Genomic DNA, 14,375 nt, shown 5'->3' on the forward strand with positions numbered 1-14,375 from the left:
TCATATGTAACTTAAAAAACCTTTAGTCTGTACAATGTCATCCTTAATCTGTTCTTGCATGCAGATCACCAGCCTTATCCAGTCAATCCTGACAACATTCCCAATCTAACGTGCACAAAACCAACATATTCAGACTATCAGCACACAAGTGAATCTGTATTTTTAGCACTTCAAACCAATGAATCGTTAACCCTTTCATTTTCATACATGACGGCAGAAGGCTTGAGATTTTACTTCATAGATGTTTTATAACTACACTGCATTACCACCAAACTAAACAAATCAAGCAAAGCTGTAAAAATATTACTACAGAACATTCAGAACAATGCTGAATATTGTTCAACAGCTCCTGGGATGAAACAGATGACCTAATCTGAATTAATGTTAGAAAGGCAGATTTCCAGAGCAGACACACAAAGAGCATAACACACATTATGGCAAAACAGAGAGAATGATTGAAAATGGAGTCACACCTGACACAGACACTGCAAGCTCTTTACCGACGGTGGGTGTGGTGGCAGCGCTCAGAGAGTTGGTGGAGGAGATAGAAGAGGTGCTTTCCGCCCGGGCCAGTGGAGCCAAAGGTGGTGGGCTTGATGAATGTACAGGGGGGCTGAATGGCCGATTCTGACAGGGAAAGCAGGGAAAGGAATAGCAGATAGAGGTTAGGTCAAAAAATAAGTAGGGGTTTGTCATTCTGGTCAGGAGATCCGAAAATTTAGGGGAGTTCACACTGCCAGCAATTTGCAGTCAATCATGTAAAATTACATCAGTTTGACCGTTGTAATTTTACAGATTTTCCGACGGTTGGTGATGCAATGCGGTGACTACAACCAACAGACACTTTTCAAATTTACAGCTTCTTAAGTGCTAAAATTGCTTCTTGTTTGATACGCGCATCTGTGTTTCATGTGAGTGACGTTTTTTAAAAAAGCGCTATGAAGGAAATCAAACAGTTAGACAGGCCAACAGTCTCCACTAATGAGGAAAACAGCTATAACATTGACAAAATATAGAGTTTGTAAACTAAACATTATCACTTTTACTAAAATTCTGTTCGAAAGATATATTAGTAAAACAAACGGCTACGTTTGCTTTCAGATAATATTCATATATTCTCTATAGAGATGATTTAAATAATTAAGTGTTTATTTTCATTGGCTATTTTTTACTTGTGTATTATTTACTGATTTTAAGTTTTCTGAGGAAAGTTTATTATAGTAATATTGGTCAACGACATGAAATAATGTTAAATTTAGCAGTATGTTATGGTTCATTTAAAAAATGGTTGAGTGTTTTATACATATATAAAACATATTCATTACATACTAAATATTCATACTCTTATGTTAATGACTGAAAATTTTCAAATTTGCAGCTGAAAGTATCTTACAATCATACACTTGTGAAAATTGAAGACTCATAAAAATGTCAACAAGCTGTTGAGATGATATTCTGTCACGTTGTCTCACATCCTTTCATTAAGAACTGTTAGAGCCAGTTTCACACGTTAATGAGAGATGATTTCAGTAGTTGACGAGAGTTTATTTCACTGGAAACGGAAGCCGCCCCAATCATTCATTCAATTTCAATACACATTCCAATGGCTGTAGTATGTTCCCAGTGGACAGATTGACTTACTAGAGGTGATCATTTTACAGTAACTTTAATTGTGTGTACCGTATTCAAGTATTGGTGAGAAAAAAAAAATTCAACAAAATGTATTTTTCCCATTATAATGTTTGTAGTAAATTCACAGTGGATAGATTAACTTACTGTAAAAATCTCACCTGTAGTAACTCTAATAATATGTGTACAGTAATCGATTAGTTTAGAAAAATAAATAAATAAATAAATAGAAATAAAAATCACCAAAATGCTTTTTTCACATTCCAAAGGTTGTAGTAAGTTGCCAGTGGACAGATTGACCTATTACAAGTGAGTTTTTTTTTTATTATTATTTTTTTAACAGTATATCCAATAATTTGTGAATTGTATTTTATTATTTTATTTAAATAAATTCAATAAAATCAGGAAAAGCTTATTTTCACATTCCAAAAGGTTATAGTGGGTTCCCAGTGGACTGTCTGATTCACTACATGAGAGATTTTTTACAGTATGTCAAATTATATGAGTACAGTATTTAGTTATTTTAGAACAAAATCAATAAAATTTACCAAAATGATATTTTCACAATCGAAAAGTTGTAGCAATTTCCCAGTGGATAGATTAACTTTCTACAGATTTTTACAGTAAGTTTAATAATATAGTACGGTATTCAATTACTTTAGAAAAAAAAACACATGACCAAGAAGTCAGTCTATCCACTGGGAACTTACTACAGCTGTTGGAATGTGTCAAAAAGAATCTTGGTAAATTTTGGTGAATTTATTATTTTTTGTAACTGTATTCATATTATTCAAAATTACTGTAAATTCTCACCTGTAGTAAGTCAGTCTATTTACTGGGAAGTTACTACAACCTTTGGAGTGTGAAAATATTAATTTGGTGATTTTCCCCCCAAAATTAAATGAATACTGAATTCATATAATTGGACTTCCTGTAAAAATCTCACTTGTAGTAAGTCAGTCTATCAATTGGGAAATTGAGTGACAGTAATTTTGGCATCCATCTCATTTCTGACTACAGAGAGAATCCATCTCTCTATTTTTCTCCTCTTTTAGAAAGTCATGGAGACACGATGATGGATTTTTTCTTTTGCTGTTGGAACAAATGGGAACCAAAAAAAGAAGTATTTGCTGTGGCCTTCGGTTTTCCTCTATATTCCAATGTGGAAGTTTACCCTTTATTTTATGCAAAAACCCGCTGTAGCTCAGTTGTAACTGCACATGTCTGCCTGCTTGGTACAGTTGGTCAAGTAGGAACACCTACTAGCAAACAACAGCACAAAGACTCCGCAACCTCCAGTGTTATAATCGCTGTCTGTGTGAACGGCCCTTTGAATATTTTTTAATTGTATAGATAATGCAAAAGGTCAATGACATACGTTTGTAGTGATCTAGGAGGGACAATAATAGTAAAATATTGTAATTTTTTTGTGTCACCACGTACCACATCCCCTACACTGGGTTTCCCAGGAGGCAGTTTAGGTCGTGAGGGTGGCCGAGGTGGGGGTGGGGGAGGGGGAGAGCTGCTGGTGGCCAATGGCGTAGAGGAACGAGCAGGGGAGGAAAAACCTGTGGAGCAAGAGCAATCTGTTAAAGCAAAGCCATTAAAAGAGTAACATGCATCAAGCCCATTCAAGAGTTCTTCTGGAAACAGATAAAATGGCCATCAAAACGTACATTCAAATAGGTCTGATACTTACCAGAATCGCCTCACATATAACCTATACAAAGTCAGCTTGCTCCAATGAAAAATGCTTTCATGTAAACTTTAAAAACAAAACAGGACTCTCCTTGTATCTGTCCCCCTGCAGATAGCAGAAAGCAAAGTATTTCATAGATGTATTTTCTGATATGGACAATTAGTGGGGATTTATATGTGATACTATGCTATCCAGCACATTGTTTGTGGTGGCGGTCTATTTTCCATGCAGGAAAATCTCTGTTACTACTGCCCTACCAACTATGTTTGTCTTTAAATTAAATTGTTGATTGGCACATGTAAATAGAAATATCAATGTTGTCACTTATCACCCCATTGTTTTCATGTATTCAGGAAATCTGTATTCGTAAAGAGAACAGCTCACAATTTATACCATAGTTTGAAGAGGTTGACAGCAAATCCTATACAACCTTGTGAAAGAATGATGTACAGTACTTGCAGAACTTTAAACACCAGTCAAATCAATTACACAGTATAACTTATAAAGTAGTACTAAAGTACAATAAACCACCACAGATTATTTATTAACATTATGTGCAAGCGTGGTGAGGCTGTATGTCTATAAATAGAAAATAATGAGGGAAAAAGTTGTCATACACTCTTCATACCTCTGACTAAGCACCCTCCTGTGAAAACCCACCTAACATGATGACTGGAGCAGAATGACTAGAAAATCAGACACCATTTTTTTATTTGTATTTCCAATATGCTGAACATTTTTCTTAAAGTATGTGCTTATTATCTTCTGACATATTCTAGGAAGCAATAATGTCTACTTTCGTTAGCTTGCTGCTTCCAATAATGTGCTTTTTTACTGGTGGTTGCTAGCATGGAACTACCAATGGCAATGTCATGGATTCGATTCCCAAGAAGCACATATACTGGTAAAATGTATACCATGAGACCCTTTGAATAGTGCCTGCCAAATGCATAAATATAAGTGTAAATGTTTTCATCGCTTAATGTTCTGTGACTGGTGCTCAATTTGACAGGTTTTGTTCATCAGACTCACCACTTTCATTTCCACCTGTACCAGTTGGAGGGATGGGCCCTGGGGATGTCACTACTGCCCTGTATGTGGGAGGAGGAGGAGGAGGTGGTGTTGAGCGTGGTCCTTGACCTATCTCTTTGGGTGAATCGCTGCCCTCACTCTGGTCCTCTTTTAATGGGATCTCCTCAGGGCTCTTCTTCTCCTCCTGGTTCAGAAGCAGGGGTGGATTGTGTGTGCACTTGCCTCTAGAGTAGTTGGTGGGCCGGTTGAGTCTGATCGTGTCTCCATCGGAGGAGCACATGTCGACAAGTCTGTAGTATGGTGTGAAGCATCATCTGGTGTAGGTGGGGACAGGGCCTCTTCAACTGGACAAGGCAGGACAGCTGGGGGAAAAGGAATGGTGTCTTTGGGATGAGGAGTGGCTGTCGGCAGAGGTGGGGGACTATCTCTTGGCAGTTCAATGGTTGGAGGAGAAGGTGCATGCTCTGCTGGAGGAGGTGGAGATTTTGGTAAAGGAAGGCTAGGCTCCTCTTGTGGAGGAGGGGATTTAGGTAATCTAGGTGCTGGTTCTGCTGAGGGAGGTGGAGACGAGGGGAGTGGAAGTGGAGTCTTGTCCTCTGAAGGCAGAGGTCTTTCAGGCGACTTGTCACTGAAGCAGACCCACTTGTCTTCAGCATCCTGACCAGGTTTTGGAGAGTCCGCTGGGCCAAAGATGTTGTCCAGATCGCCTAAGGAAGGCCTCTGTGAGGCCTGCCTTGGACCCTCATCTTCATTCTGCACGTCTGCATCAGGCACCATACAGATATCATAGAAAAACAGAGAAATTATAAGCCACAAACAGAAGGGAAGACAAATACAAAGACAAGAGATAAGCACTGAGACAAAGAGATACTAAGCAAAGATCTTCCCTAAAAAAGCAATTACTTACAAAACAGAGTGTCAAAAGAGATTACAGGCACAAACCTGCTGAAAAGACCTGATTTGACCAGCATGAATTTCCATGCTGGTTAAGGCTGGTTTATGCTGGTCAACCAGCATAATCTTTCAGGTGAGGCTATTTGACCAAGAAAGACTTGTTGGCTTGTTAAACTAGATTAGAAACCTGATGGGGACACCAGCACACCAGAATCCCACTGGTCTTTTCAACAGGGTAAACAAACCAGAAGAACATCGGATGAGGTCAGATATTGGTACAGACTGAGCATTGGGGTGATGGAGGGATCTTACCGGTAGGTTCAGTAGCAGGAGATTCACTTGAAGGGGGGGAGCTCAGCACATTCTTAGGCGGAAGCGGAGGCAGTGCTGCAATGACATTAGTGCAGCTGAGAAAAGCTCTCACTTTCACCCCCCCACCCACCTTCTTTAGTCCACGCCTCCATGCCCAAAAGCACCATGCATAGCCAAAGTGACATTCAGGTAATCAGGGACAAACATAGAAGGACTGTGGCATGGGATGACTAGCTTAGACTCTGACAACACTTCACTCTCTGTGACCTATTACTTAACATGAAATAAATATACTTCTAAATTTTCACACTATTTTGTTGTTATTTTATTTAGTTTGTATATACTAGGGTTTGCACAGCATGGTCAACTAGAAGCCATTAATTATACCACTAATTGATACTTTGGGCCTGTGTTAACTAGATGTGAATGACATGACTTCAGATGCTCTTGTTCAACAGTTCATGGTGACAGGATGAGAAAAAAAATCTCTGTCCACAAAATGGGTCACAGTGTAACTGTGTGTCAGTAATTTTGAATGGTATATTTGTATATATGTAATAACATATATTTTGAATTGAAATAAATTGAACTTGGACTTTGCATTTACTGCAACGCAGAGTCATAAGATGAGTCCGAGTTTGTTTGGAGGATTTATAAACAAACTGAAGTTCTTGCGAACCATTTTAAAATCCATCAAATTAATGTAAGTGTCGGCCAAGATCCTATAATTCAATGAGACATCTTTTTTGTACCTTTCAAGGCCACGAGTATGGCATGATTAGCCAACTAGTAACAATAAGTAGTCGAGCAAGCCCTAATATATACAAATGTAAATATGCATTCGGAGATTTGTCAATTTTAGTAGGCCAGACTTTAATTTTATAGACAGCCATAACCCTTGTGCATCATCAATAAAATAAAATTACTCTGAGGTCCTTAGAGGACAAAATGTATGTCAAAAAACTGCCATAATAATATTATATATTAATAATATTTTCCACTTTTAATTAGTAAATTTTTTTAACCAACATCAGTCCTGATCATAAATACCAAACACACACACACACACACACACACACACACACACACACACACACACACACACACACACACACACACACACACACACACACACACACACACACTTTTAGCTGCATCGTTTATTCAAATGGCCTGCAGTGCTTTATAATACAGCCAACAGAAAATAGGAAATTTGCTCCAAAGGCTAAACATGAAAAATGTCGCCATCTGGTTGAAAATATTAACATTTTTAATGTTGAAGCCAGGGCTCCAGAATGAAAGCATAATATCATAGAATTCATGATTTTATGCTTTAATGGCACTGGGATCAAATATTGAAGTTTTAATGGGTTTCAATGGGGACATTTATGTCCTGAAGGTCCTGAGTGCAACTATTTTGTGTACACAGTGTATTATAGATGTATAATAGGAACTGAGGTGGAAATAACAAAATTCCCCAACAAATACACACCTTTGGCATTAACAGCCAAAATTATAAAAAAAAAAAAATAAAAAAAAAAATGAAAGACAAAAATGTCCAGAAGTTCACACAAGGGTTAAGCTTAACCCAAGCCCACACATCAAGCTCAATGTCATTTTGTATTTTAAAGTTTTAGACAGACATATAAATAGGCCACATCGAGTAAACCGCCATCAAATGCCATCAAGATGAATTGAATGACTCTTAGGGCTTTGATTATTTTCCTGGCAAATGACTTGAGAAATTAGTAGGTTAATGGAAACTTCCAAAGGGAAAGATAATAAAATAAATGTCTGGAGGCATTCATGATTTTTCCACTCAGATGAGCATTCACTGATTTGGAACTCATGGGTTTATGATACCAAGATGATGGTACATCATGCCACACAAGCAATGACTTACTTCCTGTAGGAAAAGGTCTTGCCAGAGAGGAGTCTAGGTGTTGCTCAGGTAGGGGTGCACCCCAAACCTCAGGTTCCTCTATCACCACATATTCTATATTATTTATAGAAGAGGACAAGATCCACAGCCGATGGGGAGCAAAATAAACAGCATAAATTAACATACTGTTCCTTAAAGAAACAGTCCGAGCATCTAGACCAGCCCCGAAACAGCAACATTGGGTCAACCAATTGTGTGAGTTTTGTTGTGTTAGGAGGCGGGACTATCTCTTTGTTTGACCAATGAAAGACTAAACAATCATTATTTAAAAAAAATACACACTTCAGCTATAAGTGTCATCTTTATACCATCTGTGAGTCCATTGAAGACATGTATCACATAGTTAATGTTATATTTGTAAATGGATTTAAGTGATTGAATTCACAAATAGGCACACAAATAATTCATGCTTTGATTAGGTTCTGTCAGATTGGGTGGAGACTGACTTTTCAATTCAGTAATGCTATTAAACCCTGCATACATGACACAACATCCATAAACAACAATTAGAGAACAGAATGTGGTGATCTACCTTCACTGGTCTTCTGCTCATCAAAGGCTGTGTCTAGCGGAGGACCAAACAAAGCTGTTGCGTCATCTGGCACGGGAGATTTCTTATTACTGAAATTGATGTGTAAAAAGTTAAATTTGCATGACTCATCCACATACACAGTCCGTCATAACAAGGCTGCAACTCTAACAGTTTCCCATACAATCCAGTTAGATTCCCTTAAAAATCTACAAATATTACAAAGACCAAAATGCAACATTAAAGCTTACAAAATTACAGTTTGAACTGGATTTGCACTTTCAGATACAAATACCATTGTGAATTTTAACAAATGAATAGTGCTACAGTTGTAGGCAAGATTATGCTTTGGCTGTGTACTATAAACGAAATGCAATGTGTAGGGCAATGTGCAGTTCAAAGGCAGCTAAAATTATTAGACAAGATCAATTACAATTCACTGTGTAAATGTTAAAATTACAGGATCACTGAAGGTTACAATTTAAATACTGAACTCCTTACATTTTTTTATACAAAAGTATGTAAAATATAATAAAATCATATAAAATACTTAAAAAGTATAAAAGGACAAAAATAGCACACCTAAGACTGAAATGATCTATAAAAAGTTATTTTTCTAAAGTTTGAATAGAGACTGTACATTTTGCAGTTCAGGATTGATTAATTAATTACAGAAGTTTAATACTTAGGATAAAACCTTAAGATACTTAAGTAAAAACCCTTTATGAAGAATATTAATGCAGTGCTGCCTAGCAAATGCTATAGTAAGTATGTATGTGTGTGGAGATACCTATTGGGCTCAGGAGTGAGTTCAGGTGCAGGTGTTGGGGAAGGGGAGGGAGCTGGTACAGGCTTTGGAATAGCACGTCTCGGCCGTGCAATTTCTTCACCTGAGAGTTCATGTGAACACGAATAAACATCACATATGCATTCATATTGAAGTATACATGATGCACACAATCATCACTGTAAGCATACTTCAAAAACTTTCTTCAACTATATAGTATAAATTATAATATTTGAATAGATATTCAAAGTACACAGGAAACCTCTAAATCATAGAATATATTGTACTATGTTCAATTGTACGTCATGTGCACCTACCAGGTGTATTTCTCTTTGCCAGACCCTGAAACAGAAGGCCAAAACATTCATAAGTCTAAAAGCTAATAGCACTGTTTCAGTCATCAGCTGAGAGAAGTGCATTGTGAGGAGGATTTAATCAAGGGAATGGTGACTCAAATTTGGACAGAGACAGTGATTTCTGTGAATAATTTTACAGAATATAAATGTAAAATGATCTTCCTTGTACTAAAATTTGAGAGGATATGAATTGGTGATTAAATCCCATAGTGAATTATCGACGGACAACTCCCTTACACTCCTTGATCTCAAGTGTAAGCATTTTTTTTTTCAAATATGGGTCTATAGCTCATAAGAAAGCAAATTTTCAATTCAGGTGGGGCCTTTATTTAGGTAGGAAAGACTAAATAATGGAAAGAGAGAGGCAGAGTGAGACAGATAAAATAAGAAAGCAATAATTTGAGCTTTATATATAAAAAAGACCTCAATAAAGGGTAGTGATTATTAAACTTGCAACAAAATGACACCTCATATTTGAACCATTAAATATGGAAATAGCAACAACAAGAAGCAGTCACTTAAAAGATCTTATATTTGACTTATTCGTTAAGATTATTTGGTATCTTCGAAATTCAAAAGTCCTGCTTATCTGTGTAACTGAGACTTGTTAAAGCACTGGGGAACAGAAACATAACTGACTTACCGGGCTACGTCTCTGTGACCAGCAAAAAGGAAGAGAGAACAGACACCTGGTCAGAGAGTGACAAATCAGTAATAAAGACTTTGATCAAAAGAAAGCTTTGTTCCTGCAGGGCATGCATCATATTAGTTCATAAGACCCCAGATTAATCTTCATATTGTGCCTTCAAGATGATTTTCACTTTAATCTTTAAGTCATTTTTTAAGACCCAAGGAAGGCAGTATCAAGGTTAACAAGTAAATATAGCACAGATGTACCAGAAACAAAGCAGAGAGAAACTTAGAAAAAGCAATAAAGTGTTGGCTTAACAAGTTACTGTGAGGGTTGTTCTTGCTTATGTCTGAAAAGCGCCATTATACATAAAATTATATGGAAAAGACTATTTGTCTTGAGTAGTAATTTGGTTTCAAAGGGCCTTTTTTCTTTAAAAATTCTTTAAAATGATGTTTACACACGTTTTGTCAACTCTGCACCTATGTAATGCTGCTTATCTCAGCAATGTTTAGTCTTCAGAGGAGTTAAAATCACAGAAAGTAAAGGCTGATTTATACTTCTGCGTCGAACCTACGGCGTAGGCTCCGCGTAGTGGCCAACACTTTGGTTTGCATTTATAGTTCTGCGGTGGTGTGTTCTGTAAGTACACAGATAAAATGCTAACTATATGTTTCATAAATAAACAAAAGCAATGGAAGAAAAGTAATTTCTGGATTCAAAAGCATTTATTAAATTATTGTAGCGTCAAAAATGTCTGTTATATTATTTATTATGTTGCATAATAATATATAAATATTTCGGCATACTTTTGACGTTCCGTGCTGAAATAGAAATCGTGAAATTAATGAATGACTACTCGCCTAAATAACAGAAAATGTGTGTCATTTTAAAAAAAAATTTGAATGCATTTAAGCAACTCTTGCAAGGTGCTTTTTTAATTTGTTGTCAAATTAGAAGTGTTCCGTTTCCATAACTTATGAAATATGATTATTAACTGAATACATTCTGCCAAATATACCATCAAATCATTGTGCTGATCGGAAAGTTAGCGAGTAGAGTACAAAACATTATTTCACTCACATATCAAATTAATATCAAGTAAAGGCCTCGAGAAAAAAGATTTTAGAGTTTATATGCTGTAAACAGACATCTTTTGTTGCATTTCGCTTCATGAAAAACAAACAGAATAATAAAAACAGAAGATGCTCCCGATTGAGACAATTGCTTTAATGGTAACGAGTCCAAATACAATGTGAAATGATGGATAGATAATAAAATAATCTTGGATAAAATGCAACGCTACCTCAGATATCCTTGTTATCATCCTGGGGCGGTCTCTGGTTAAATTGGACCAATCACAGCTGCTGTGGTCTGCGCCGACGCACAGTTACATTTTTGAAGAGGTACACGTCAGGCTACACCATAACCACCGTAGCTACGTGTTGCCTACGCCGTAGATTCGACGCAGAAGTATAAATAGGCCTTGAGTACTGTGTACTATAAAGGGATTTAAAAGATGACATATTAAGTTATACACCCAAATGAACTGAAGTAATTGTCAATTATCAACATATAATATTTGAGGATGGTCAAAGCCATTGGTCATATATGCATGTTGGAGAACAGCTGGATTGTGTAGTCAAACATTACACTTCTGAACCAAATTCAGATTTAGAATGGAACAGCAAGGACAACAAAGTTCATTTTCTGTTGACAAGGACTCCATTCTTGGACATCCATTCCTGCTCACTTCAATTCAACGTTATTATATCCCTCTTTTATTCTGTTATTCTTTTCCACATAGCTGGATTAAGTCCAGGAGTTCAGTCTGAGTAATGAGTAGGGCTTGTGAGATATGAGTGATTAGGATGATGCACCAGCAACAAAGTCTAATCCTATAGGCTCTTGGCAATGGTGTCACCAACCAATCAGAATCAAGTGTAGATAAGCAGGAAGAGTGACATGCACCCAAAAGCTTTAAAGACCCCATGAAATCACTTGACAAGCACAGTTTTCCTTCCCGTGTTGACGTTTTTTTCTTATTGAAACAGGAAGTTGGGCTGGAACATATCAATGGTCTTATCCCTTTTTTTAACAGCCAATAGCCTTTAGTTTACATTATGGCCGTGAACAATGATTTGCTATTGCTCAACAAAGGGTACATTTTCATTCAAGAGAATATTTTATTGGACATAAATCTGTATACACCTGTAAGTGCAAGATAAATCTATATATTTGAAATGCACATTTCTTCCTAAACTTAATTTTGTCTACTATTAGGAGTGCGCTAGCATATAAATCGCCTAATAGCTATAATAGACATACACCATAAAATTGTGATTTCATTGACTCTTTAATAGAAGAGCTGGACAGATGACTAAAATAGGACACTCATTCAAATAATAAACAATACTGTTCAAATTGAAACATGCAAGAAACATGCATAAACTCTGGATGCAACAGGACATGATCAATCTCCGTGGTTCACCTGATGTAAAGACCACACATGAACAGCATAACATACAGTGTCTATTGGAGCGTCCAAATTTACAGAGATGCATGCTGTTACTGTAAATAAGCTGATGAGAGCTCAGCTCATGGTGGGCCTGTCTCAGTTTCCATCAGGCTATCTCCATACACCAAACTAACCCTAAATCAACTCTTAAATGGTATATTAAACACCAGGCATGCTACCTACACCATGCCAAAATAGAAATGTGAGAGAACAGCACTTAAAATAGGAAGACCAATATAAATAGCTTACCGGACTATTCCTCTATAAACATCCAGCATCAGAGTGAGGATACAAAGAGAGAGACAGAGGAAGAGGAAGCATGATCTACATTAGTATAGGTCTGGTAAGCATGCACAATTGCAGGACGACAGTGAATTACAGAGGAATGATATGATGAGGACTTCTACAAACCCAGACCACAGTGTGATGCAACACTGAACTAATCTGCTTTGTCAAATGTCAAATCAAATTTCTATGAGAAACCCAAATTATTGGCTCGTCATTGAATCCTTGTCATTCGAGTGAGTGCTTCCACAGGTTACTAAATATCAAAGCACTGATTCTTGAGATAAGGGACCAGTAAAATGCTGAGTAAATCAGATAATGTCATGGTCAGCTATAAGTCTGAGTACCCCTTTTCCACTTCCTGCTCATGGTGGATGCAACAGCGGGACATGTAGTCTGGTACGTTTTATATTTTTTTCATATTTAAAAAAACTATGTTTAAATCTCTGCGGTCACAGCTTCAACTTGTCAACTCCGTAATTCCCATTATGATCATTTCTGTTAGAATCGTGGGATACATTTTGGCATTTTAGCTTGGGTAATAGAGTCTGAGGACAAAAAAACTAAATGGCTCCAGTGTACTACACATGGTTAAGATATGGTAAAATGGAAAAATATTCAGTTTTGTTAACTCCGTCAGAATTTTCAGAATAGTGTGAAAACAGTAAAAAAAAAAAAAAATGCATAGAATGTATTTTATCACTTAACTCCTTTACTGAACACTATATATATATATATATATATATATATATATATATATATATATATGATTAGATTATTAAAGACATTACACTCATGTTGGATGGATCAAAATAAAATAGTATGCATCTTAGTGTGTCTGACAGAGTTGACACAAATGATAGTAAGATGTAAATTATGAAGTGAATAAATGCCAGTTTTCAGTAAAAAGTAAAAAAGCGTTTTTATAAAAACCTGTTCCCTTACATGGTTCGTTAGCTGAGACCTTTGTCTACAAATGTATCCATTTCACATTAATTTAGCATAAATAAAATTACAATTAAAAACTCAGATTTTATGTCCCTTATCTCAAAAATCAGCGAACGATCAACCACACATTCCCATAATGGATAGTCAAAAAAACTAAAAACAAAAACATCTTTTCATCATTTACTCAGTCATATCATTCCAATATCAAAACCTGTATACTTTGCTTCTTCCATGTAACACAAAATAATATATACTGCAGAACATCCAGAGTGCTCTTTTCCAAACAATGCAAATAAATGGGGAATGGTGTAACTTGACCTTGAAGTGTGACTTGAGAGATACAGTACAGCGAAAGGGGAAGTTTTCAGCAAATAACGACTTGCTGGTTTCCCACATCTTTTGACCAATTATTTTCAATGACTTTGCCAGTAGTTTGTGATAACAGATAAGGATTTTTTAATAAATCATTTAACATACTCACAAAGAGCTTTTTCTAGCTGATTTTTAAGGAGAGCGTAACTAAAAAATGCTAATGACATGGAAATGCCTATGAATTTCACATAACATTGAGGTTTTATTAAATTCCATAATTTTTATAAATCTGTTATATTCCCATGTTTTCTATGACCCTGCACTTATCCCTCTGGGGTCTGGGGGTATTTTGGGCCCTGGAGAAGTTTTGACATGCCTTGACATATTCATGGCTAAAGTCTGATAACACTATATTCAGCACAAACTGGGCTACAATAATATGTGAGCAACATGTGTGTACATGTTTGTATTTTTGAGAAAATAATGTTTATGCGTGGTTTT

At 36.4% G+C, this 14,375-nt stretch overlaps 1 protein-coding gene across 1 annotated transcript in view; it reads right to left on the reverse strand.

Annotated features, from left to right (window-relative positions):
* The window catches only part of LOC127653841 (SH3-containing GRB2-like protein 3-interacting protein 1), an 88,238-nt gene that overhangs the window by 21,340 nt on the left and 52,523 nt on the right, over nt 1-14,375 (reverse strand). The window contains 11 exon segments of the mRNA XM_052140621.1: nt 474-627; nt 3,073-3,197; nt 4,361-4,564; nt 4,567-5,121; nt 5,567-5,641; nt 7,470-7,562; nt 8,041-8,129; nt 8,828-8,927; nt 9,142-9,166; nt 9,824-9,835; nt 12,579-12,590. Coding sequence (XP_051996581.1) covers nt 474-627; nt 3,073-3,197; nt 4,361-4,564; nt 4,567-5,121; nt 5,567-5,641; nt 7,470-7,562; nt 8,041-8,129; nt 8,828-8,927; nt 9,142-9,166; nt 9,824-9,835; nt 12,579-12,590 — 1,444 coding nt within the window.

The sequence above is a fragment of the Xyrauchen texanus genome, chromosome 13 (assembly GCF_025860055.1).
Source record: "Xyrauchen texanus isolate HMW12.3.18 chromosome 13, RBS_HiC_50CHRs, whole genome shotgun sequence".
In the NCBI taxonomy this organism is placed as follows: domain Eukaryota; kingdom Metazoa; phylum Chordata; class Actinopteri; order Cypriniformes; family Catostomidae; genus Xyrauchen; species Xyrauchen texanus.